The sequence below is a fragment of the Xyrauchen texanus genome, chromosome 27 (genome assembly GCF_025860055.1).
Source record: "Xyrauchen texanus isolate HMW12.3.18 chromosome 27, RBS_HiC_50CHRs, whole genome shotgun sequence".
NCBI classification, from domain to species: domain Eukaryota; kingdom Metazoa; phylum Chordata; class Actinopteri; order Cypriniformes; family Catostomidae; genus Xyrauchen; species Xyrauchen texanus.
The window spans coordinates 24,629,201-24,655,526 of NC_068302.1; the positions used below are offsets into that span (position 1 = coordinate 24,629,201).

General features: G+C 36.0%; 3 protein-coding genes across 3 annotated transcripts; 2 read left to right on the top strand and 1 right to left on the bottom strand.

Moving 5' to 3' along the window:
* Positions 1 to 1,048: 1,048 nt before the first annotated feature.
* On the bottom strand, positions 1,049 to 10,000 carry LOC127620569 (TRAF3-interacting JNK-activating modulator). Its single transcript, XM_052093724.1, has 14 exons — positions 9,858 to 10,000; positions 8,785 to 9,253; positions 8,498 to 8,609; positions 7,503 to 7,572; positions 7,324 to 7,351; positions 7,165 to 7,194; positions 6,935 to 7,030; positions 5,858 to 5,929; positions 5,550 to 5,690; positions 4,907 to 5,044; positions 4,386 to 4,521; positions 4,012 to 4,154; positions 2,824 to 2,943; positions 1,049 to 1,513 (listed from the first exon to the last, which is right to left on the bottom strand). The coding sequence occupies exons 2-14, from the start codon at positions 9,148 to 9,150 to the stop codon at positions 1,313 to 1,315; spliced, it is 1,653 nt and encodes a 550-aa protein (XP_051949684.1). The 5' UTR covers positions 9,151 to 9,253; positions 9,858 to 10,000; the 3' UTR covers positions 1,049 to 1,312.
* Positions 10,001 to 10,908: 908 nt separating this feature from the next.
* Positions 10,909 to 15,411, top strand: atp5pb (ATP synthase peripheral stalk-membrane subunit b). The gene is made up of 7 exons (XM_052094282.1): positions 10,909 to 11,045; positions 11,807 to 11,843; positions 11,979 to 12,124; positions 12,307 to 12,470; positions 12,745 to 12,870; positions 14,388 to 14,567; positions 15,209 to 15,411. Exons 1-7 carry the CDS (start codon positions 11,018 to 11,020, stop codon positions 15,284 to 15,286), a joined length of 759 nt encoding a protein of 252 aa, XP_051950242.1. The 5' UTR covers positions 10,909 to 11,017; the 3' UTR covers positions 15,287 to 15,411.
* A 119-nt stretch (positions 15,412 to 15,530) lies between these two features.
* Positions 15,531 to 26,315, top strand: eps8l3b (EPS8-like 3b). Its single transcript, XM_052094280.1, has 20 exons — positions 15,531 to 15,972; positions 17,075 to 17,134; positions 17,673 to 17,740; positions 17,826 to 17,890; positions 18,344 to 18,502; positions 20,221 to 20,370; positions 20,576 to 20,658; positions 20,849 to 20,979; positions 21,161 to 21,273; positions 21,376 to 21,496; positions 21,626 to 21,696; positions 22,040 to 22,114; positions 22,311 to 22,456; positions 22,727 to 22,898; positions 23,039 to 23,070; positions 24,003 to 24,096; positions 24,223 to 24,327; positions 24,635 to 24,744; positions 25,385 to 25,517; positions 25,688 to 26,315. The coding sequence occupies exons 2-20, from the start codon at positions 17,097 to 17,099 to the stop codon at positions 25,727 to 25,729; spliced, it is 1,908 nt and encodes a 635-aa protein (XP_051950240.1). The 5' UTR covers positions 15,531 to 15,972; positions 17,075 to 17,096; the 3' UTR covers positions 25,730 to 26,315.
* Positions 26,316 to 26,326: the final 11 nt, after the last annotated feature.

Genomic DNA, 26,326 nt, shown 5'->3' on the forward strand with positions numbered 1-26,326 from the left:
AAACAAAATAGTAGATGAGGTGGCCTCATTTACCAGAGCTTGCATTAATAACAACTGAATTTAACAAAAAATGTAAATAAAAACAAATTGGCATTTATATCAAGATTCCTGTTTCACTTTTACAGTCTGATGTTGTTTGTCTTGCACAGTTAATGTCTTTTGTTAGCTGTCATTAAAACACACAGGCCTACAGAAGTGTCAAATTGTAGTATTGCACTTCGAGGTTTGTATCATGTTGTCATTCAACCACTAACATTGTTATCTTAAACTTTTTAGATCTGCAAAATAATGGCATTTCCGTGAAGATATAAAATGACTTACCCTGTGTGACAGCTTTCAATTATGATTGTTATGGAGTTTGGTGTCAATGTTACAATGCGCTCTGGTTATCTTTACACAGGAAACTATGATGGAAAAACAATGTTGGTCAAGGGGAGAGGCAGTGTGTGAATATGTTTCCTTTTCAAATGAGCTTTGTCAGTGCTCCATTAAAGTGTAGGTCAGTCTGGAATGAAATACTCTTGAAATCATTCAGTAAATGAGTTGGGCAGTTCATAAATTGGATGTGTTCAGTACAAATGTCAAAAATCATATTCATGTGTACACAGGGAATTTAATGAAGTATTGAGCTACTATTGTGTTCGTTTGTAACAATGGAGATGTAAATGAAGTTAAGAAATGGATATAAAAGGGATAGTTCCCACAAAAATGAAAATTCTGTAATCATTTACTCACCCGGATGTTGTTCCAAACCAGTACTACTTTCTACTGTAGAATAAAAAAATAAATGGTAAGCAGAATTAGCTTCAGTCACCATGCTTTTTCACTGTATCTGTTTTCCACACAATGAAAGTGAATTGTGACTGAGACTGTCAGTCCTTTACATTCTGCCAAATATTTCCACTGGTAATAATATAAAACAGGGTTAGAATGACACAAGGGTGAGTAAATGATAAAAGAATTGTAATTTTTAAGTGAACCAACCCTTAAAGAAGAAATGTGTTCTTTTCTATGAGTCATGAATACAGCCAAGTATAAATTTTTTGGTAATTCATTTTAATACTGTTGTGTAAGATTTAGACTGTGCAATTTGTTCTATTTTATATACTATTTTAAAGAATCATTAGAAAACAATCCAAAACATTCTACATAATTGTGAAAATTCATGTATTTTAAACAAAACAATAAAAGTCATATTACACGTATTAATGAGGTTTCAAATTCATACAAATTCAATTTAAAAACAAAATAAATATAAACAAACAATATATCTAGAACATTCTTGGCTTTGGTCTTGTTCCTTGTTCTCTTGTCAGACAGGTCTAACGCAGGTTCCACGTTGTGCTGATGCTGCTAGTATCATGTAGTCCTCCATATGCTTTTTCAGGAGCGAGTAAAACTGGCATAGCTGCTCCCTGGCCGGTGGATGGTATAACCACAAGGCTGCAACTACCACAATCATCATAAGCAGTAAGAAAAAGCACAAACAGAGCCAGGACCAACAGCACCCCCTCTGTTTGGGTAGAGAGAGAGAGGAAAAATTAATTTATACCATAAATGTGTAAAAAAAAAAAAAAGAAAAAGAAGAAAAAAAGAAAAGCAGAACAAGACAAATGCGCAAAGTCCATGAATGTTCGTTTTGATGTATTACAGTCTGGAATTTCACCATCCTTGTTTTGAAACAAACTAACTAAATCTGTCAGAATTTAGTTATTATGTGGCATGTAACAATATATTCAAAATACAGTAACTGAGCACTTTATTCATGCGATTATCGAATCAGCCAATGTGGTAGCAGTGCCGTGCATTAAGTCATACAGGTACGGGTTCGGGGCTTCAGTTAATGTTCAAATCAACCATCAGAATAGGAAAAAAAAAATTCTCAGTGATTCCGAACGTGGCATGATTGTTGGTGCCAGATTAGAGGTCTGCAGCCCGACGGGACACAAAACCCCGTCGGGTTAGTGTCAGTTTTTCAAGTTTTTTAGGCACCATGTCAAGTTAAAAAGAACTTCAAGTTTCAAAGACAAATATGGAGACAAAAATTGTGGTTAATTTTCTCAATACCACAAATTCTACATTCTGAACAAGGCTGCAAAGATGTGACTTTTACATTGTTTAACATTATACCAGATTGTACTGCACAAAGCAAAGTTTCAGCGTTTGATAAACGTTAAGGCAATGTTTTTTCCCTCCATTCTGCTCTAGTGTACTGAGGGGCTGCAGTGCCCATGCGTTGTTAAAACTGTGTATGTTTCCTGTAACAATACTGTTACGAATGTTGCCTATGATGCTTTAAGTACAGCTTATTACAAAATTAATTGCTAGGAGAAGAAATTATAAAGATAGTAAACGATTTCCGGTCTGGGTTAGTTCGGGTTTCATGCCAGATGGGTTGGTTTGAGTATTTCTATAACTGCTGATTTCCTGGGATTTTCACGCACAACAGTCTCTAGAGTTTTCTCATAATGATGCCAAAAACAAAAAACATCCAGTGAGTGGCAGCTCTGTGAATGGAAATGTCTTGTTGATGAGAGAGGTCAATGAAGAATGGCCAGACTGGTTCGTGTTGACAGGAAGGCTACAGTAACTCTAATAACCACTCTGTACAATTGTAGTGAGCAGAATAGCATCTCAGAATGCACAACACATGGAACTTTGAGGCAGATGTGCTACAGCAGCAGAAGACCACGTCAGGCACTTTATTAGGACCATAGTGTTCCTAATAAAGTGATTGTATGAAAGAGAGAACATAAGGCACTTATAGGACAAAATAAGGCTTAAGCAAACTAAACATGCTCATGTTTCAATGTGAATTCATACCCTGGTGCTGTTCTGGTGTGTGGTCAGTATATTCAGTTCTTCCCGGCACTGGGTCAGTTGGGACTGATAGCCATGACACTCCAGCTCCAGGACCTCAAGTTCTGCCTGCAGCTGCATGCACTGCCATCGCAACCAAGTAACCAAGACAACAAATATGGAACAGTATGCATTTAAAAACATGATGTGAAACTATAGAGATTTTTTAGCTTGTACTCTAGTCCAAAAATCCAGAAGAGATTTTGCCATGAGTTTCATCTGGATTTTCCTATGAGTTTTTATAATGGGGGTTTTCAACTTATGAGTAAACTAAGGTCTGGGGGTAAACATTACGTGACAATATGTGGATGCTTCATACCTCAAACTTGAATTTCAATCAGTATTTAATAATTAAAAAAAAAAAAGATGGATTCAAAATTCACAGTTGATGCATGAAAGTGTGTAATTGTATAAATTGCCATCATGGCTGAACAGCTCTACTAAAGGTGCTGTAAGCAATTTAAGGCATTATGAAACTTCCACAAAACCTAGCACACCCCCTCTTTTCTAAACCCACCCACCAAATATACTGTTGTTCCGTTGAGACCCTAACCAAGCAAAAACAAAGTCATATGCTCTCACCAGACAACAAAAAACCTGAATGGCATGAGTGCACATCGCCAAGACAATTGGGCAATATACGCTCATGCCAACTGACAGAACAGACAAGAGAATGCGTAGCCATGCCAAACAAAGCGATGCCACGCTTCCCCACATTAAACAAAGTCTGAGCAAGGCGAACGCCATGCGATGCATGCAACATGAGACAAAACAAGAGAGGACACCTGTGTGAGAGTATAGAAGACTAGGAAAAAGGTTGGTTCTCTATTGAGAGTAAATGTATTTTACAACATAATAAAGATTTTATTGGTTTAACTTTATTTAAATGTCACCCACTAAAATGGCGATCATCCAAATAGGATCATATTAGTGTGGAGCTACAAGTTAAAATGTAAAATTAAAAATGTTAAATAATAGTACCATTAAGGCAAGCAATACAAATCTAAAATAAACAACACTTTATTGTTAAAGATAATTATAAATAAAATTATTCTAATTTAAATAAAAAAAGGTAATAGGACTCAAAAGCAAAAGTATACTCTCTCTCTCTCTCTCTCTCTCTCTCTCTCTCTCCATCTGGCTGATCTTTACCTCTTTTTCTTTCAATCTGAGTCGGTGTCCAGTCTCTCTGATGTGTTTGGCCATACTGTTATCTGTCTGCAAGAGCTGGTCCAGGACTGAAGCATCTTCTTGCATGAGTGGTGTGTTATTATTCCACCACTCATGGTTGTGTCCTGTAAGTATATAAAATAAAGAGACAGAGATTAACAGAACTGCTTGAGATTTGGTCAAAGGCGTGCGTGTACCTCAGGATTTTGTTAACATTTTACATATATTAAGATGGAAATATCAGGATGATGTGAAATGAATGTATGTTTTTCAATTTGAGAATTAGTCCATTAAAAATGTGCAGCAATTTGTTTTAACTGCATTCTGTAGAAAATCTCCACAACTAAATAAAATACCGGTGACATCCTGTAGTTGTTCTCTCAGGCTGAGGTTTTCTTCCTCCAGTTCTGCAATGCAGGAATGAAGCTCTGCTCTCTCCAGCTGAAGAGATTCTGTCGACTTTCTGAGCATCTCCTCCTGTCCAACAGAGTGCTGCACAAACATGTACACAACAATGAACTCAAGATGCCGCAACCTCCAAGAAGGAACATTTATTTATTCCAGGGTAAAGACACAGATCTTGAACAATTACTTAAAGTCAATCTGCAATTTAAATAATGTATGGACTGTACTCTTGGTTTGGATGGGCCTAATGTCACAACGGTGATTGGGTAAATGTGAGTGTCAACCAGGCTTGGGCCCACTTGTAGTTACAAGCTTGATGGTCACAAAATTTCATTATAGTTGTTTCTGATTGGCTATACTGAAATCAAATTGACCTGGACCTTGGTGGTTTTTCAGCTTTTATCAAAATTTGCTGTCACTCAAGTATTTTGCTTCTTTCATCATGGTAACGGTTCCTGTGACTTCGCTGTACCTCTAAGTGGCCCTGCAGCTGTAATATCTGATCAGTGCACTGGTCTTGCTGCTTCTTCAGCTGGCTTGATCCCTCTCTCAGCTCCTCACACAGGCTCTGCCACTGATCTGACTCTGCCTGGGTTGTCTGCAGCACCCCCTAGTGGAAGGTAAAAGAGAGAACGTAATTGATTATAAGCTTGAAGCCTTGAAAACGCCTAAATACACTACTGTCCAGTCTAAATGGGATAGTTCACCTAAAAATAAAACTTCTGTAAGCATTTACTCAACAACATTGTTTTAAACCCATATGACTTTCTTATGTGGAACACAACAGGATATGTTAGACAAAATGTTAGTTACCTCAGTTACTATTCACCGTCATTGTTTCTTTTTTCCATACAATGAGAGTAAATGGTGACTGAGGCTAAAATTCTGTTTAATATCTTGTTTTTTTATTTAATGGAAGAAAGGAAAGTCATATGGGTTTGATGGTGAGTATATAATGACAGAATTTTCATTTTTGGGTGAACTATCCCTTTATGCTTACCTATCATATGTAGAATTTTCTGTATAATATTATATATAGTTGATTATATATGTCAATGAATTGCGTAATAATATAATTATTTCTTCTCTGCATGAAGAGTCTGGCTGGGTTTTACCTGGAGGTACTCCATCTTGCTTTGAGCCTCCGCCTTCTCATTTTCCGCCCTATGAATAGCCTTCATAGATTTCTGTTCGTACTCCTCCCTCTGTTTTTCCATCTTTAGCACCACTTTTTTCATTCCATCCTGAGGAACCTTCTGAAAGAGGCATAACAAAACTTTTAAAAAGCATAAAATATGTAGTCTACTTTATAATCTTTTAATGTAAGTTTAAAGGTCAGATAAATTGCAAATTTCACACTTTGATTCCTTGACATTTAGAGAGCTTCAGTTAGATCTCTTCAGATGCAGCGTTTCAATCTTACCTTGATACAAACCTGCAGCTGAGCCTCCAGAGCTTTGATCTTGCTCTTCAGCAAGTCCTCATCACAGCGAGTCTGCGGGAGGAAAAGGAAATGTTTGTGTGTTTGTCAGAGTGATACAGAGAACCACTGAACCAGAGCAAAGAGTTTTAATTTTCTCTGTATACTGTATCCTGTTCAAACTGCCATCTTTAGCATTTTGATTCAAACAAATCATCTATACGGTTTATATTTCTATATTGATTTTTATACTGGCTCTGCATAGAAACAGAAATAGTCACATAAACTCATGGTGGTGGCAAAATTGGAAAAATTACAAATTTGGGTGAGTTTGAAGCATGACAACACCGCAAACAAATCGTTTCAAACGCCTTCATATTTTTCTCTGTTTCCTGTGTGAGAGAGAAAGAACATTGCAATATTTTTCTCTGAAAGGGCCATAAGGAGCCAGATGCTGTCAACCACATGACCCTCCTCCCAACCTGCTTCTACATTACTTATGTAACACTCCAGGAAACTCTGCAATTGGTAAAGCCAGTAGCTATGCAGAGTAACATCATGTACACTAGTAAAAAAACTACAGTTGTGGCATCTGATCCTACTTCATAGCAGTGCAATTTTATACATCATAGCTCATGATTATATACAGTGTATATACAAATACAAAAAGTATTTAGTCACTTATAAACTCAAGTCCCAGTTAAAAAAATGTGAATGTCATTCAATTGGCAAAATATAAAACCAAATGGCATCTTCTAACAAATGATGACCTTTTCAAGTAATTTTTGCAATTACTTTTAACCAATTGGTCCCAAGCTGATTTTAAATGGATTATGAAGTCAGTTCAAAGTTCATTTTATAAAATGTTTTGTTTGAAAAGAGTGTTTTGTTTTCTGCTAGATTTCTTTAAAACAAATGTCACTTGGTTTGATATTGTGTTATATCAATGATACATTTGTAAGTGTGTCTTAAGTGTCAAAATACCTTTTTGTGGTTAGATGCATGTTGTATTGAGTGATTTTAAAATTTCTATATGATGATGCATAATGGCTTTCAGGAGGAAGTAGGTTAATGATGTACCTTCCACAGGAGCTCTGTAGAGTGCAGTAATGTAGAAGCACTCTTCTGAAGGCCAGCAAGCTTCTTTTTAAGAGCCTCTTCTCTACGTAAGGCCTCCTGCACAGAGAAAAGTCTTAAATCTGCACCAATCTTAAAACCTAGAGTTTTGTCATATTGCAAAAGTTACAGAGAGCTGATTTGTTCATCTATTTTTAAATCATACTGAATGTGAATGTTATGGGATTCCATACCTCTAAATAATCAGCCAACTGTTGTACATCCTGTACAACAACAACAACAAATGCCATGCAGAAGAGAAATGATTAAATAAAATTAGCACATTTAAAAAAATATTTTCAACACAACATATACTGGCTTTAATTTTCCAAATAATCACCAAAATTTCTTACCGCTTCTTTGACAGTAACAAATCCAGACCTGAAAAAAGAGAGTCCATAATACAGCATCAACGACAATACAACATGTGCATTGCACATGCTATAGAAACTTTAAAACAATTACACAATTTTAAACCATTAAGAAGGATATGTAAGGTAAAGTGAAAGCCCCAAGGGTGCAGCCTACTCACTCAGTCTGAATGCCAGCAGTTTGTAATGTCTTCTGGCTGTTTGAGAGCTGACTAATATCTTGTAGAGTAACTGTATGAATTATAAATACAAAATACCATTTCATCATTAAAGGAATAGTTCACACAAAAAATATTTTTTTTGTTATTATTTACTCACAATCGTGCCATCATTGATGTATATAACTTTTTTAACACAAAGAAAGATTTTTAGTAGAATATCTCTGTTCTGTAAGTCCATATAATACAAGTGAATGGTGACCAAACCTTTAAAGCTCCAGAAAGCACATAAAGGCAGCATAAAAGAAATTATCCATATAACTCCAGTAGTTTAATCCATGTCTTAAGCGAATTAATTGATTTGGGGTGAGAACAGACCAAAGTATAACTCTTCTTTCACTGTACATCTTGCTATTGCAGTCTCTCACAATCATGATTTCAAGCTCGATTACACTTATAAGTGCTTGACATACGCAGGGAGCTAGATGGCACAAGGAAGTGTAATCAAGCTTGAAATCATGATTGCCCAGGAGACTGCTGACAAGTTATATTTTAGTCTGTTCTCACACAAAATCGATTGGATCGCTTCAGAAAACATGGATTGGATCAAACACTGTGTGTAATAATGTGTATTATGTTTATGCTTCCTTTGTGCTTTTTAGAACTTCAAAGTTTTGGTCACCATTTACTTTCATTGTGTGGACCTACAGAGATGATATATTCTTCTAAAAATCTTCATTTGTGTTCAGCAACAAAGAATATCATACACACATCTGGGATGGCATGAGGTTGAGTAGATGATTATTTAAATTTTTGGGTGAACTATACCTTTATGTGCATTGAAACAATTTCCATTTTATACTAATATATATATATATATATATTATACAGTGCACAAAATTGTGTTATGACATGTAAGCCCTTTAAAAGGATATCATGAGACATGGACACGGTTTACATGGTGTAAATTAAGGTCATTTATCAGACAGTCTACTAACCTCTCTCTTTTTTCATTTTCCTTGTAATCCGATAAGGATTTAGGGCAGGTTCATCCCTCTCTGATTTCTGCCCAGGATCATTCTCATCATTAAGTGAAGATGTAAAGACTGTCTTTAGAGTTTTAAGATGTCATGTAAATGTTATTACACATGTCAGTGTTATTATAGAGGAATATACAGTATATTGGATTAACAACTAATAATGAATGAACAGTAAGCAGCAACGTCTGAGACAACTTTTCCATCAGTCTCAGATCATAGACCTGAGTTTACTATTAGTCTCTCACCTGCTTTGCAGAATTTATGCCATCTCTTTTGAGCTTTGCATTTTGACTTGTCATCAAGAGCCGTCTGATTGACATTGAGGTTTGCATCATATGCTGTGGTGTATGCAGGATTTCCCTGGAATATTTGTGCCTTGGCACTGAAGATAACGGTGCATATTCGCCATGGTCCACTGGTCTTCTCTTTGAGAACTCAAACTGTCTTTTGCGATGCAGTTCATTTCTAATCCACCGTGTATCCAGATCTCTTGTGGGACTACGGCAAGATGTCATGTTGTTCCGATCGCTGATTTCTCTGTGCTTCACAGCACGCTGTTCCAGTTTATGCTCATAATTTGTGGCCTGGAGCCTTCTGTTGTCACCCTCCATTATTTCTTAGTCTGAATGAGTTTAAAACTTTGGAGGATATTTCAAGGCACTGGATTGTCACTTAACAATATAAATAGACCTTGTGTCACTAAGTGACAATTTCCTATAATTTAAAAAAAAGATGTATGTAATTATCTCTTAAAAATAGATCATCTTTTTATTTTTGAGGTGTATGACCTATGTATGAGGTCATACAGTAATTGGTAAGGTGTCACTTTCTACACTACGCTAAAATAAACAATTTTGCAGTGGCTACATATAAAAATGAAGTAATTAAATAAAGATAAAACAATAATTTAAATGTAAACCCAACCCTACATTAAGTGTGTCCAGTCATTCACCTCTGTTGTCATAATTTTTCAAAACAGGCTTTAACATGAGCAATGTGCAGCTGAAACAAAAAGGTAAAACCTTCAATGATGTATTACAAAATGCATATTAAGGGTCAGGCTTTGTAAAAATCAACTATATGCAGACAACAGCATTATAATGACTGGACAAATTCTGCAAGACACAATGACAGTGTTTTAATATATCACTTAAAATACGCTCTGCATTGTCTTCTCGGAACAGTCAGTCTGACTAACGATACAACTGAATAACAAGCCTGCATTAAGAACAGTTACAACAACATAGAGGCCAAATGTAAAGTAATCTAAAACAATTTTTTACAAGTGTTCTTTTTTTGGGATATCTAATTAAATTACCTGTTTATAGATGAATCCTTGGAGTCAAAATAACTGTGAAAGAAGAATCTGACAGCTTTGAGGCCGACATGGCAGTTGAAAAGTAGTTCATTTAACAAAGGGCGGTCTATTTCTTTCGACTTGCTTGTTTAACAGGAAGTAAGAACCTCACAACATCTATGAGTTCCTCTATCTCAGCAGCCATGCGTATTGAAACTGATGCCACACACGGATGGGCCCTAAGATTAGGACTGGTGGGAAGTTTACTACATTGACCGTTTAAATGTAGAAACACAAATGCATGTGGATTGGGAGGGACTGCAGAAAAAGAGAGAGACAGAAGTGTATCAATGTTTTGTGTGTAAATCAAACAAATATTAAGACAAGATTGAAAAAGTAAGATAATAGCATAAACATATGTTTTAAAAAACATTTTTTAATTTGAAACGATTAGATAATGAAAGATAATGAAACCAAAATACATTTCAAGACTGCTGTTTGTTTGATGGCAGATATTATACAAGCTATTCTCAATGTTCAATGCACTATATATTTTAAACTCTACACGAATGAAAATACTCCAAATGCATTTAAATAGGAATCAAAATGAACAGTATTTACTCTGCACAAAGATATACTGTTAAGAACGTGGTTCTTTATTATTCAATATAAACTCCAAGTGCATATGTTAATAGATATTCATATATACATGTATATATGTACACAATGATCTGTATATATGCATTTTTACTACACGTACCATACTGATACAACTGTATGCACATAAAGTTATGTACTGTATAATTCTCGTCATCTATATCTATTTTATAATTATTTGTTTTAAAAGGAATGTACTTCTGTCCTATACTTCTTACATCTCTTATATAAATATCTGTTCACTGTGCCAAGTCAAACAGCCATGTCATATTCCTCAAGCAATCTTACCTGTCCAATACAAACTTTTTACGATTATAGTAAATAAACTTTCAAAAGTTCTCCTTTTATGGTAAAATGGCGCCACCTGCTGTATCCCCGGATGTGACCGAGCTGACCGTGAGCTGGTTCTCAGGATATCTCGCGATATCAACTGCGAGAGTTTCTCATCCTTGGTCTAAAGGACACAGAGAGCCCGGCGACAGAGACACTTCGGGCTGGGATCTTGACATTCACCTCATTCAAATATGTTGTCGAGACTAGTGCTTGTTTCAGGTGGGTGGTTTATGTTTATTGTTAAGATTCTCTAGCATTTGTCATTGGTTGTGGGGATAAAGAGAAGGTTTGGTGAGAGAATATGAGGTTGAAGGGTAAAATTAGGCCTCGGTGTGAACTGCCGCACACGAATCCTGCGGCTAAGCGTGTTTATCTGCTCTAAATGAATATATATGATAATAATAGCATGGTGTTAAATTCAATGCACTACAGTTCTTATTTCCAGATAGTTTGCGCTGTATCAGAACGATCATGGAGTTGTTGTGCTTTCAGTATATGCTCGTGTCCTTGTGTTGAGTAGCTGTTAGCTGAGAGCTAATGCCACATACAAACTTGACCTCTTATCATCTCCATATATTGTAACATGTACTAAGTGTTATTTGCAAAATGAGCAAATGTTTTTGAAGGATTCATTATGTCTTTAGAGGGATAAGTTGACAGCTTGCAACTGAAGTCTTGAGTGCACGGACGGAAATTGACAGTAAAGGTGCACTGAATAAAAGCATTATAATGAATGTCGACATTTTGTCATTGGGAAAATGTGAAGTCACACTTTGAATACCACCCAGCCGAATACCATCTCCGCTAATGACACGACATTTTGATACATCACGACTGTAAAGGAAAGACAGATTTATGCACTTCAGGGTCCTCAATTAGACTCTATCACTTGCATTGATTTAAAGAATAAGTAGTGTCAGTCTATTATAGGTTGACAGAATTGATTGAGTCTTAACTATTTATCTGTTTGTTCCTTGCAGGTCAGGCCCTGAAAAACAGTGGCTCTTTCGGGGCTTGGTATGTAATATCTTAATACTTTGTATGTCTGGGGTTGCATTTAACTGAGTTTAATAAAAGACAAACAGTGATGTGTATACATCTATGCTTTTTTTTTATTCCGTTGTTAAACTAATGGCTTCTTTTTCTCTTCAGCCTTGTACAGGCCCCTCGTTCCTTTCACCAGTCCTCCCAGAGCCTGGCACCAGTACCTCCTCTGCCTGAGAAAGGAGGCAAGGTCCGTCATGGCATCTTCCCTGAAGAACTTTTCACGTTGCTGTACCCAAAGACTGGTGTCACAGGTGGGCTTGTCAGCTTCATTAACCTTCTTTTTAAGGAGACACAGTGTTACAAATGTGTGTCTCAATGATTTCATACAAGCTTCTGCCTTCTAGTGGTGTTATTCAGATCTTTGCATGCTCTTCTCTCCATTGCATATAATTGCAGGACTGTTTATAGTAGTGGTGTTTTCTTATGATTGCAGGTCCATATATGCTGGGTACTGGTCTGCTCATGTACGTCCTCTCCAAGGAAATCTACGTAATTAATCATGAGACCTTTGCGGCTGCATGCATTGGTGCAGTCATCGTTTACGGAGTTAAGAAGTTTGGACCAGATGTTGCCGCCTTTGCTGACAAAATCAATGAGGTGCGTGGAAAGTGTCTGATATTCAAAACAAATGTCACTTGTAAAAATACATGCTTTTTAATTGTCAAATGAAGAACTGAAAATCAGTAGTTACGTAATAAGGAAATATTAATTACATTTCAAGACCGTTTGATTCTGTGCACTTGAAATGGTTAAACCAAAGACTTATTGAATGTAACTGAGGCAGTTGTGACTTGGTCATTTTTTGTTAACTTTGGATGAATATCTTGTATTCTCTCTCACTCTCTCTCTCTCCATTCTTCTCTCCCTGCAGGAGAAAGTGGTTAAGGCCCAGGAAGTGAAGGGTCTGGCCATGACCAACCTGTCTCAGGCCATTGAGGATGAGAAGAAGGAGCAATGGAGAGTAGAAGGAAGACACATGCTCTTCGATGCTAAGCGGGTGAGGAGGACCAAATACTCAAGAGCAGGGCCTTCTTCCAGTGTCTTCTCCCCTCCAATCAATATAAGAATATAGGTTAAAAAACACTATTGAAGTGGGCAGAGCCCACATACTATTGATGCAAAAAAATGGAGATGGCTGAAACCACAGAAGTGAATGAGAAGATTTGTTAAAAAAAACATTGATTTGTTCATGAATGAAAAGCTGTAACATTCCAAAAGGCAAATATTTTGATCACAGGTCATCTTGAGTGCAGGGGTTCCCTTTGTGCATGGAGTTGTGTGTTGAGTCTCTGCCCATTTTATATTGGATAATTTTGGCCTATGTAGCTAGGATATCTTTCAGGGTACCAACAGTCCAGCTTGATTTTAAAAGAATAGTTCACCCAAAAATTCTTATAATTTAGTCACCGTCATGCTACCTCAGAAGTGTATGACTGTCTGTCTTCTTTAGAACACTTAATTTTCACTTAACACATTAACCACTGGGTCTACAGCATAAAACATACTATTGAATGACTCTTATGAGCCGGGGTCTTTGAATCTACAGCGCAAAACATACAGTATAGTTAGGTGTAGTATTAATCTTACACTGATGTGCAAGTTTTGAATGTCCAACTCAAACTGTAAAAGTCTTACAAGCTTGAAGTACAACATTAGACAACAAAACACAGTCTGAACTTTCTCTGGAACTGTTACAGTAATGTCATGTTAGTTCAGACCCGTGAGACTTTAATCAAGCAGTGCATTTACTGACTGGTTGGTCATATGACGATGTTTAATTAAAGATACACCAGTTTTGTTACACAAGAAATTATATTTTAAATAATTTGAATGAATGAAATATTCCATCACATTTCTTGTTTGTTTATAAATATTGAAGGATTTCATAATTTGGCAACAGACTGCAGAGGACAGTAAATCCAATAAGAATTACATTTCTCATTTTAAAATAATTCTTCCTAAAAAGTGCTAAAATAATTACTGGGATCATTACTGGAACCAGAGTCATTAAATTCCTTATGATTCCCATCCCTAGGTTTAACCCAGATCTTCAGAAGCGATATGATAGGTGTGGAAGAGAAACAGATCGATATTTAAGTCTATATTACAATAAATCTCCACTGTAACTTCAAAGTGAAAGTGGAGATTTATGGATAAATTATTTAAATGTTAACCTTTTTCTCACTCACAGCTATCATATCGCTTCTAAAAATATGGATTAAACCACAGGAGTCATATGGATTAATTGTGTCCTTTATGTGATTATTTTCAGAGCTTCAAAGGTCTGGTCATCATTCACTTGCATTACAAGGACCAACAGAGCTGAAATATTAGAACTTTGTTCTAAACTAGCTAAATTTGTAACTGGTATTTAATATGTGTTGGCACTACAAATTTATTGATTCAATTAAATAGCCAGTGTAAATAAATAACACCATTTCAGTTAGAACAGGGAAACTAGCTTAGAATAAGACTTGCTCTAGTTTTGTGATGCATCTCATCTGCTCCCATCAGAATAACGTGGCTATGTTGCTGGAGATCAACCACAGGGAGCGTCTGCACATGGTGACCAATGAGGTGAAGAAGAGGTTGGACTTTCAGGTGGAGCTTCAGAAGCTGCACCGCCGCATGGAGCAGGAGCACTTGGTCAACTGGGTTGAACAGAATGTCATTAAAAGCATCACTCCACAGCAGGTACAGAGTCCACTGCTGCCACCTTAAAGGACACTTTAATGCTGGTTGGAATGCTGCATACTTGTATGTAATGACTTTCGCTGTCTTCAAGAAACATGAGTTTCTTTAAAATAACACAATAAATGTTAATCCATATACTACATAAGAATTGCGGTACCCTAAGACCTATTGGGGGGTTCAGTTTGTACAGAAAACATATATAGAAACTTAGACATTCAGCTCATTGTGAGCATTGCTTGTGAACCACAATTGCCTCCCGAGAATAAACATGACTGGTAAAAAAGACTGGTTTTCAGAGAATGGCTAGATAATAAGCATTTGAATAATAAAAATAGAATAATATAAAGCTATTTTTAGCTTGACATTTAGGTGGAGACATTGCACTCAGCACACTTGTCAGTAGTCATATTAGCAGCATAATTACCAAGATAATCTGTGGAGAGATGAATGAGTCAGTGTTCCCTTTTTTTAAGAGATAAGCACAGTCAAGGTCCAACCAGATGTAACAGTTATATGTAATGGGGTTGAGCTAATTTATAAACTTTTTAAGATAATCTTTATTTAAAAAGAATCGTTCTGTGAACATTAGAAGTAATATTGTGAATACTTCTAATAAATCTCAATGTCTTTTTGTCTTTCAGGAGAAGGAAAGCATTGACAAGTGCATCTCTGATTTAAAGGTTCTGGCCAAGGCTACTCAGGCTCGGGCCACAGTATAGGTCTCTACTAATGTCCATACTGAAGCTTCCTGTGTTCATTATATTAAACCTCTGTCTGATAGTCTGGCAGTTTCGTCAAAAGTGTACATACCCGTAAAAAATAAAAGATTTGGTTATTCACTTAACACTGCTTGTGCCCTTTATTTGAAGTTGCCAACTCAAGCTCTTGCATTCCTGACTGCTGTTAGTAGTTTTGTTTGTCACTGTTTTTATAGTCTATGCTTTTTTTTTTTATCATTGTCATGGCAACTAATGTTTCTTCATATGTTATCTGATTGTAAATACTATCACTGAATAATTGCTATTTGGGTGTTGATTTCCCGGCCATTTTGCACATCAGTATATAGCATTTTGTTATACACGGCACTTAGTTTAAAAGGGTTGTTGTTTAACAAATGGCAATACCCGGCCTGCCCAACCTTTGGACTCAAGGGTATAAAACGAAGAATTTTTCGTCTAATATTTCACAGTTGGCTAAACCTACCTGCTCTCACCTTCTGCCTTATACTTGAGGAACTTTTCAGGACTTTGACCTAAGCTTTTCTAGGCAGGAAGTCCAGAATATTTGCTTTCAAGCTGTTTAATAAGAACATAGACTTGAGGATATACAGTATCTAAATGGAATCCTGGAATACTCTGAACCAAGGAATAAAGTTTTGAAGGTTCAATTTAGGAGATTCTCTAAGGTAATGTATTATCATTTGGCTAATTTCAAGGTGAATTTTTAAGAGCGTTTTGGTGATGCTTTTATGACCAAAATCTGTGTTGAGGCATGTGTACGTATAGTTTAATTCGCAAAATCATATGAACTTCATAAATTCAAATTAAAGTACATTTCAAAATAGAGAAGCAGTGTTCACGTTTTAAGTTCCTGACTGTAAAAGCAGTGTGTCTCTTTTTCTCTCTCACACTGTGTTGTATCACTTCTGCCACAAATGTTATGTTTGTGAGAAAACACATTTTCTTGTAGTGAGTTTAATTGAATGTAGTGGTAATTTGACTTGTGTTATCGTCAGCAGTTACATTTTAGCTTTTTGGCTGTCCGTGCTTACATGCTTGATGACTGGACACTTCTCACCATTTTTTGAGAAACTTGGGGGCTATTTGACACCAAAAGACATTTGTTGAACAGAAGTTTCATAGTTTTGTCTTGAAGGCCTTGCTAATATATTATCATTTCTACTCAAAAAAATATTTTATGCTAAACTTCCTGGTCATGACTGCTTTTGGCCTCATTCATGATGTGGTTTACTGACTGATAGCATTTTAATCACAAGTATATCAAATTTAAATTAACAGAAACCTTTTAATTTCTGTGATATTTCTTAGTAAGTTTAAAATATTTCTCAAATGATCCACTACTTTTTCTCTGGTTTGGTTAATGACTGAAAACTGAAATAAAAAATCATAATAACTCTGGTATACCACTCCTCTTGAAAACGTGGCAGTATTCACTAATTGACTTATTAATAGTTAATTATTAATTTGATAATTATATTCCTATTTTCTCAATGTAAACCCAAAGTCTTCAAAATCTGTTAGGAGTTTCATTTTTGTTTTAGACATCTTTATATGTTTTGAGGATGTAATGTGTGTGCTTTCCTCACAAACTTGATGACAGATAATTTCTCACCTCTTTTTGAAAAGTTCAGTGGCTAAATTACTTCAACCCACACATGATAAGTAATGTGTAATAATTTCTTAGCTTTTCCCGGAAGGCCTTTGATAAGAGGCCAACATAATCCGTTCATATTCTGGCATGGCTTCTGACTGATAATATTATTACAGGTGTGTGACATCACAGTAAAGAATGTATGGAGGTAATCCTGTCCAAGTATTTCCACCAAGGTACATTTCTGACTCTTTTACCTCTATAAATGGACATTATTTCTCACTGTTTTACTTGTATGTACGTATGAGTGGTATATAAATATGGAAAACATCATGCCTTGCCATCTCTCTCATATCTGTTGTGCCATGACTATAAAGTAGATTGGCATCCATTATTTAGCAATATCTTGCATTAAGAGGATATTAGGCAACTTTTGTTGAGAATAGATACATTTTGGATAGATCTTAACTAGACATTTATATTTGATGCACTGTAGCAAGAAATAAATTAATGACTGGATACATTTGTACATCTCTGATCACTTAAAATTGGAATTATAGAATAGAATTGGAATGACTTGCAAACCAGAATCTATTATTTCCTAAAGCAATTCAATCACTGTTGCTAGTAAAATGTAATAGTTCATTTTTAACTTTTAATGAGAGCTTCAAACGCAGAGTTTGCAGATTATTGTTTTGAATTTGATTAATTCATTTTTGTATAATTACATAATACAGTCCATAGCGACATATTGTGGTTTGTTTGTTTTTAAAGAAACTACTCCCCTGACCCACCCTCCCTGGGGTCTGGCATGTCTCGACCCAGTGGGAAATCGATCTACAGTAAGTACAAAGCCTGGCCATTTGAAAACAGTTTTAGACAACATATCCTAAGAGCCATAATGTAAACTTGACTTCCATGATTTAGTGCAAAGAAAGGAGTATGCAGAATCAATCAGCAGACAGCCAGACAACTTTCAGCACAGAGTGGAGGTAAGAGGAAATCTAAATGTATCAATTATATAATAAAATAAATAAATGGAAACAAAATGCAAATAGGATGGTCACAGTCTAATACCCGCCTCAGTCTCTCCTAACATATTTGTTATGTTTGATGACTGCAGATTACAAGGCAGAATTATGAGTCATAAACTGCTAGTGCATATTAAACCATATAACCAACACCCAGTTTCACTAAATTCCACTTAAAAGCCAATACGCAGTAGCCTGCCTGTCTGGCATAAGAAAGATCAGAGTCAAAGAGGCCTGATTTCACTCATAACTCAATATTGTCAAAATGTGTAGTTACTGTGTTTTGCCTTTGCAGGGTAGTATAGCAGAATATGGTACATTATAGAAAAGAACAGAACATCTAAAACTTCTCTATCATTTTGAGATTTCCAGTTTACACATAGCAAAAAAAAAAATTCTCTCTCCATTCCCTAGCACCTTTTCACCTGTGAGGTAGATGGCAGAGAGGTGAGCAGCATTGAAGATTGTGTGACCAGACTGAAGAATATGGACAGTAAAGGGAAAGTGTGGGGTCAGGACATGATCATGCAGGTCCAGGGGAACAACCTACAGCTGTGTGACATAGAGACCAAGGTCAGGAGACGCATTTGTTAGATCCATCCTGATGACTTGAAGTGTGTCATTTATGTCACTAGCATCACTCAAACGTAATTGCAAAAATAAGGACTGTTTTTTAACAATTTTCCACAGCACTCCTTTTGTAATTGTTGGGTAATTAAAAATGATAAATGGTTTTAGTTCACAGTGCTTTACACTGTGTCCCAATCACCCATTCACACACCAATGGCAACAGAGCTGCCATGCAAGGCACTAGCCTGACACTGGGAGCAACTCGGGGTTCAGTGTCTTGCCCAAGGACACTTCAGCATGTGGAGTCGCATGGGCTGGAAATCGAACCGCCAACACTGCGATTAGGAGCCGACCCGCTCTACCTGAGCCACAGCCGCCCAAATTAGATAGTCACCCCACCAAACTCATGCCATTAGTTTAGCCAATGTTGCTGTGTCGGGCTGGACAGAATGCTCATACAAAGACTTGTGTCTCTGCAGAACAAATATGGGCATTTCCCAGTCAATGAGTGTTTATAAACTGAGATTGCTGTTTTTCAACCACTTTACACAATTTGCTTACTACATTGAGATTCCCGACCCTCATAAAAGAGTTTACTTAATTCAAATGAACAATAATTAACACAATTCTAGAACTTTTTGTCACAACTTAACTTTATTGCGTTCTATTCTTTTAAGTTTGTAAAAGGGAAGTTTACTTGATCCATTTGAGTTGGGACAACATGAATACTTTTTGTGGTATTAATGAATAGTTAATGAAACTGGACAGGGGATTTTCATCTTCCAGGGACTTACAAGGGACTCTAATGGGAGAGTAAATGTTAATATTAAGTGTTATTTTATGTTTTAAATGTTTTGTTATGTTGAGATTTAAAAGAGTTTCTGAAATGTTGGAGTTTTGGGGATTGCTATAATTGTAAAATGAGAGCAGGGAGATGTTGCACAAGAAATTGATCTCGCTTCATTGAGCATATTCTGTGCTTATGAATGCATAGTTACTAAACTAACATTCACTTTCACTAGTTAGTACATAAAGAAAAAAAAAAGAGATTTATTTGAGTTACATTAACATATCTAATTTTGTTGGGTTTTCCCAATTCAACTATGTTCTTTCTATACTAAGTGTTTGTGTTGAGATTACATATTAATTTTAAATTACTAATTTTAAACATGTGGAACCACTGTCCAAGACTGAATTAAATTCATCCAAAGAGCTATTTTTTGAGTGTACTGGAAATACAATACTGTTTCCCATATTAATACGCCACTGTCCACGATTGAATTTATTTTGCAATTTTTCATTGGATAGTTGAAAAACCCCATCCCAGGTTGAAAACGTCCACTGATTGGGAAATATACTTCAAACAAAAAGCAATGTTTTGATAGCACCACAGTATTTTGCCTACACTTTTCTGAGGAATTAACATATGAATGGCTAACGTATAGTTGTCTCCGCATATAAATCTGGGACAGGAACAATTACTAAATTATACAATTAATCTCTAAACATATAAGCAGCTTTTTTGCAAATGTTTTGTAAGGAAGTAAAACTAATATTTATATATTGTAATGACGGAACAGGAAATTTTTTAAAAACTCTGTGTACTGTTATTTTGTTTTATTTTTCCAAAGAACATGGTTATTATGAGAAATAATGATAAAAATGATAAAATAGGCCATTGTCCTTCCCGTGAACTCTTATTCTGTTTCCTGGAATTGTAGGAGGTTTTAGAGTCTATGAATCTGAGTAGCATCAAAAAGACGAAAGCTGTGCTGGACAGCTGTGTGTATGACTCCCTTCTCATTATCATGGTCCAGGAATACAGCCAAAGCGCTCCACGGGCCTTCCTGTTCCAGTGCGAGGAGGGAGGGGTGAGGAATATGCTCTATTGTATATTCACAAATGTTAGATCCTTAAATCTGCAGTGTTTTTATTATAGACATAATTCTTAAAATAGATCTAAACATAGATATACAACTGTGTTATAAATGTATCCTAATGAACAGTATCTTGTGGAATCCTGTGTTTAATTGTATTTCTTCCATGTCAGTGACCTAAATAGTTTTAATTTACCAGGCTCAGGGGGTGATAAATGATCTGGACCAGGCAATAAAACAAGGTGGAGAGGACTTCACCAAGGAACCACAAATGGGCATCAGGTCAGCTTCTAGCCAAAAAAAATAACCTTTATGACGTTCTCATGAAGAGAATCAAGCTGTAAGACTAGACTAATCTGGCCTGTTATTTTCTTTTCATCTGAAAATGTGTTCTTATTTAGGCTCATATGCTAAGAAGAAATTAAATGTTTTCAGTTGAAATCTCGACAGTGATACATTTCCTATTTCTCAGGAGACACCTGGAAAACATAATTGGCCAGGGATTTCCAGGGAGTATCAAAAGACCAGCTATCACACCGATGGCGTCTATCCCTCCTATCCCAGACGAGCTCCCTCCACAGTTCAACAGTTATGAAGACTATGGTGATGACTATTCTATTTCATACTCTACAATTCAACATTAAACAATTTGATTTGTAAATCTGTCACTAGTCTACTTAACCCTAAAATTGAAAGATTAATCTTTAGAAGTGTTGCACACCCAACTGATCCAAAAAACAAACAACAAAAAAAAAAAACATTATTTTATAATGGATATTTCCAGAGGACAGACGGCCTTCGCCCACTATGCCAGCTTCTAGAGACGAGCAATACAGCCCAGTGCGCTATGAGCGTGAGCCAACTCCAACTCCATACACTGAAATGGATAGAACTGTGGTCAGTTAATTACGTTGACATCTTATCTTACCCTACAATCCTTCTACCTATCTATACGTCCATTTTTTTACGCATACATCCATCTACAATCTTTCTCTGCAGGAAATCTTTAATCATGTAGCTGCTGACATTGAGATCTTCATAGAAAAAGTTGCTTTGCAAAAAAATGATGTTAACAAGAAAAAGAAAAAGAAAAAGAAAGAGAAAAATGCATGGAAACAAGGTAAATATTTTTGAAAGCTATGTACATTTGCTTAAAGATGACAAATGATTGCAAGGTATATATGCACTTATAGTTTTGACTGCTTAATCATTTGATTTTAGACTTTAAAATGTTTTTTTTAAATTGTAGCTGGAAATCTTCCTTCTGTGGAGGAGTACATATCTTGTCTACAGAAAATAAAGTATGGATTTAATCTCCTGGTAAGATTACATCAATTTTGAATAGAAAGCATCCATTATCTTTTTAATGCAAGAACTCAGTCTCAGCATGTCTCTAAAGTACAAAGCAACAGATGAGTTGGACCCTTGGATATGATTTGATATGATACTACTTTATTAATAATAAATAATTTATTAACTGTTTTTAGCAGTGGTCTAATTAAATAGATTTTCAATTTCACATCACCACTCCCAGTGTAATAGGACTTGTGGCACAGAAAACAGCTCCATATTGTTTCATTTGAGACTTAAGGTGTCTCTTATGTCTATATCTGTTCCAGTATATTTATCATATTTTTTTTTTACTTATTTCTACCTGTAACAGGGAAAGCTAGATGGTTACCTTAAAACCCCTCCAGCTGTTGAGTTTGTTCACAGTCTCTTCTCTACTGTGGGTTTTGTAAGTATCTTTTTGTTCAGTCTGCTTGCAATAACTAAAATAAAATAATATATTTTTCAATTGTGAACCCTTCTTTCTCATATAAACTGGTCCTAGTTGTGTTTGCAATCATGTAATATTGCATTAGGGTTGCTGCTAACCTTCAAAAAGCATGTTTTCAAAAAGGTCTTGTCTTCCTCTGCTCCTGATGCTTTAGGTGGTTGGTCACTATGACCCCAACATTCCTTCCACAGTGTTGAGTCCTATGATAACAGAAAAATCCCTGCAGCTCCTTGGAACTGTTGTCACACCAGAGGAGGACCGACTCTGGGGCAGTTTAGGAGACTCCTGGACTGTCCCAAGGTCTTACTTCCATTCTTTTACATTTATGTTTATGCATTTGGCACAAACAGTCACTTACAGTCCATTCAAAGTCTACATTTAATCAATTTGTTCCCTGGGAATCAAACCCATGACCTTAGTATTGCTTTACCAGTTGAGATATTCTACTCATTCAAAATTAAAAAAAACAAATAGAACTTATATCAACTACAACAACCTTACATCAATTAAAAGTTAACATGGGAAAAAAGATAATAACCTTTCTTTTTAATATCTGTTTATTGCCATCAGATCCAAGTGGCCAAATGGGGATCAGATCCCTCCATATTATCCTGTATTTTATGATGGCTGGGAGCCCCCTCCACCTATCCCAACCCAGTCACCCCCCTCCAGCAGGCAGCCATCACGGAGCAACAGTCAGCGATTCCCACCCATAAACGTCATACAGAGGCTACCTGAACTGGTAAAATCTCTCAGAGGGCAAACTTAACTTAAGCTAAGCATGCATAAGCATGTTGTAAAATATGTCAAGCATTTTACAGGAAGCTCTTAACCCATGGTACGATAAAGTGAAGCTAAATCACTGTTTAACCTTTATTTCAGGACCACGGATCCTGGAGCAATCTACCCACTCGGTAAGTCATATTATCCCCTGATAATATATGCAGTTGAGACAGCAATATAAAACAGAGTTGATTTTTTTTTACAAAGGGGCTTCAACAAACATAAGTATAGAAAAATAATCTCTTTAATCCACTTGTGAACAACTTTTAGTCTGAAAATGTGTTCACATTCCAAGGATTTAGTAGTCCATTAAATTCTCATAATGAGTGAGGGACCTACACTCACTGAGCACTTTCTTATAGGAACAACCATACACCTACATATTCATGTGATTATCTAATCAGCCAATCGTGTGGCAGCAGTGCAATGCATTAAATCATGCAGATATGGGTCAGCAGCTTCAGTTAATGCTCAAATCAACCATCAGTGATTTCGACCGTAGCATGATTGTTGGTGCCAGACTGGCTGGTTTGAGAATTTCTGTAACTGCTGATCTCCTGGGATTTTCACACACAACAGTCTCTAGAGTTTAATCATAATGGTGCCAAAAACAAAAAACATGTAGTGAGTGGAAATTCTGCATACGGAAACACCTTGAGAGAGGTGAATGGAAAATGGCCAGACTGGTTCGAGCTGACAGAAAGGCTGCAGTAAACTCAGATAACCACTCTGTACAATTGTAGTGAGCAGAATAGCATCTCAGAATGCACAACACATCCTTCCTTGAGGCGGATGGGCTACAACAGCAGAAGACCATGTCAGGCACTTTATTAGGACCATAGTGTCCCTAATAATGTGCTAAGTGAATGTATTATTGGCTAATTTTGGCCTATTTGGTAAATGAAACTAATTCTGCAGCTAAATCTACTACTATTGGAGTAATGTAATAACATTTAATAATCTAACAGTGTAACTCAGGGTAGTGTTTTAAGTTTGATTAGTCTTTATTGGGCAAGATACCTTTGTATTAATTTCACTAAAATGTTATCTTATTTTGTATCAGGTCACCAGAGCCGCCACATTACATGAGGGTAATCTATGACTTTATGGCAAGAAACAGTCAAGAACTGAGCGTGCTGAAGGGTGATGAGGTTCAGGTAATTTCCTGGCACTGCACAAGAAGAAGTTATGCAATCACAGGGGTAACGCTTTTTTCTGGGGAAAACGTTCATGCATGTTTATATAACATATGTTTGCTTTTATATCGCTGCTTATTTAAACAGGTAATCGACAAGTCCAAGCAATGGTGGAAAGTGAAAAATAGCCGTAATGAGGAGGGTCATGTGCCTCAGAACGTTCTAGAGCCTGTTGATTTTGAAGCGCCAACTGTAAGTCTTGGCCAGTCTGGGCCGATCCATGTCTTTACAAAATAATTCTTAAAGAAAGGAATAAAAATAAAAATTATTTTAAAAAATATGTAATTTCTAAGCCAAGGCTTAATTTGAGTTGGTAGCAACAGATATATGAACAATGACAACATGGTCAATCAGTGTATGACGCCTGTCTTGTTACTGTGCTGTTTTGTGTTTATGAGCATCCAGATGAATTAGATCTGCAGTGACTAAAAGGACATGACATGCATTATATTTAACTGATTAATGTATTTCTTCTGAATACAATTTACTGTTTACAAAGGGTGGACCTACATATTCTCAGCAGAATATGAGAGGACCTCCATTTCTGGACATGAAATCCAGACCTGATGATGTCAGAGCCTGGTTACAGTACAAAGGCTTTTCTAAAGCGTAAGAAACCACTTACAGCATCTTTAATTTTATGTCTTCACATATCTTAAGGCCAGTGTTGGGTGCAATGCATTACAAAGTAATTAATTACTGTAATTAAAGTAATTAGTATTCCTTGAAAAAAAGTAAAGTGAGGGATTACTTTTCATTTTTTCATTAATTTAATTACTGTTACTTCTGATGTAATTGCATTAAATACTGTATAGACTATAGAACAATTCTATATAAAACAATAGTTAATTTAGTAAATTTAAATTTAATGCTGCCCCTTGAAATCTTTAGCCAGTTTCTGTTTTTTTATGATTTATTTGAAAGAATTAAATGAACAGTCTGTCCTTGTATTGTCCATCTGGTCGAGATTGATATGGGTTTTAAAAAGTAATTAGTTATAAGTAATGCAATTACTTTTCAGACAGAGTAATTAGTGCAGTAATCTAATTATACTGTAGATGTAATTAGTAGTTAGTAATTCATTACTTTTTAAAAAGTAATTTACCCAACACTGTTTAAGACTATTACGAAATGAAGTTTTGAGAAATAGATTTCTCTAATGAATGAGTTTATTAGTAGTAGCATGCTATAACTCCAATTATGAGACAAGGAATTATTTATTTACGCACTCTTTGCTGTATGTATGTAGGACTGTTCAGAGTCTTGGGGTGTTAAATGGAGCACTGTTGCTGGGTATGAAACGAGATGATATCAGAGCAATATGTCCAGAGGAAGGAGGTCGTGTTTTCTTCCAGCTGCAGAGCGTCAGATCTACTGTTGCAGTAAGTAACGCAGCTCACTTTTATGTTAATGTCAATATATACTTTAAGCACTTTTCATTGTGGAGAGTTGATCTCACAGTGTTGTGATGGAAATGTTTTTACGCCTGCCAGTAATTTAATGATTGAGGCTGACCTCTCAAATGTTATCATAATCTCCATTTCCTTTGCAGCTTGCCAGCGAAGTAGAATACAACCAGTATGGCCCCCGTTGATAATTTGAGCAGGCTGGTACAAAAATGTATGATGGCGGGAATCGGAACATGTCTGAACCTGAATGCACAAAAGCTAAATAGAGCATTTGTCAACATTTTCATTCATCATCAAACAAGCCATGGCTAATGCCTGCAGGCTGCTCACTGTTAGAGGGGAAACAATAGTTAAGTGACATTACTGTTTCTAGATGCAAATGATACGTACACTGTAGACATTTTTATTTATTTGATATAATCCAGATTTTTTTTCTATGAAACATCTTCGATCTCCCTGAGGTGGTGGTCACCTAATGTTTGAGACACTTAACATAAATGTTATGTTTATTGCAAATGTGATTCTGGGGCTAGAGATACTATTATAATCTTGCTTTTAAACACCTGTGATTTGGTCATTAAACCACAGGCTGTTTGTCACTGATGTTATGTACTGTAAAGACACTGAAAGTATTGGCTAAATGAAATTACCTAAATCTGTTACTCTGATTGATCCTGTATACAAATTGCATATTGTGTTGTAATAAATGCTCATTATTAACCCACACATCAATGTACATTTTTTAAAAAGTGTTAATTATGTTTTTGACTTCATGAACTGCT

Coding starts and splice junctions, on each gene's coding strand:
- atp5pb (XM_052094282.1), top strand. CDS start 11,018: ATGTTGTCGAGACTAGTGCTTGTTTCAG. Junction 12,471..12,744: donor TTGCTGACAAAATCAATGAG/GTGCGTGGAAAG, acceptor CTCTCCCTGCAG/GAGAAAGTGGTTAAGGCCCA. Junction 12,871..14,387: donor TGCTCTTCGATGCTAAGCGG/GTGAGGAGGACC, acceptor TGCTCCCATCAG/AATAACGTGGCTATGTTGCT.
- eps8l3b (XM_052094280.1), top strand. CDS start 17,097: ATGTATGGAGGTAATCCTGTCCAAGTATTTCCACCAAG. Junction 21,274..21,375: donor CTGAAATGGATAGAACTGTG/GTCAGTTAATTA, acceptor CTTTCTCTGCAG/GAAATCTTTAATCATGTAGC. Junction 21,697..22,039: donor AGTATGGATTTAATCTCCTG/GTAAGATTACAT, acceptor TACCTGTAACAG/GGAAAGCTAGATGGTTACCT.
- LOC127620569 (XM_052093724.1), bottom strand. CDS start 9,150: ATGGAGGGTGACAACAGAAGGCTCCAGGCCACAAATTATGAGCATAAA. Junction 5,691..5,857: donor AGCTGCAGGTTTGTATCAAG/GTAAGATTGAAA, acceptor TGCCTCTTTCAG/AAGGTTCCTCAGGATGGAAT. Junction 2,944..4,011: donor TCAGATTGAAAGAAAAAGAG/GTAAAGATCAGC, acceptor TTGCGATGGCAG/TGCATGCAGCTGCAGGCAGA.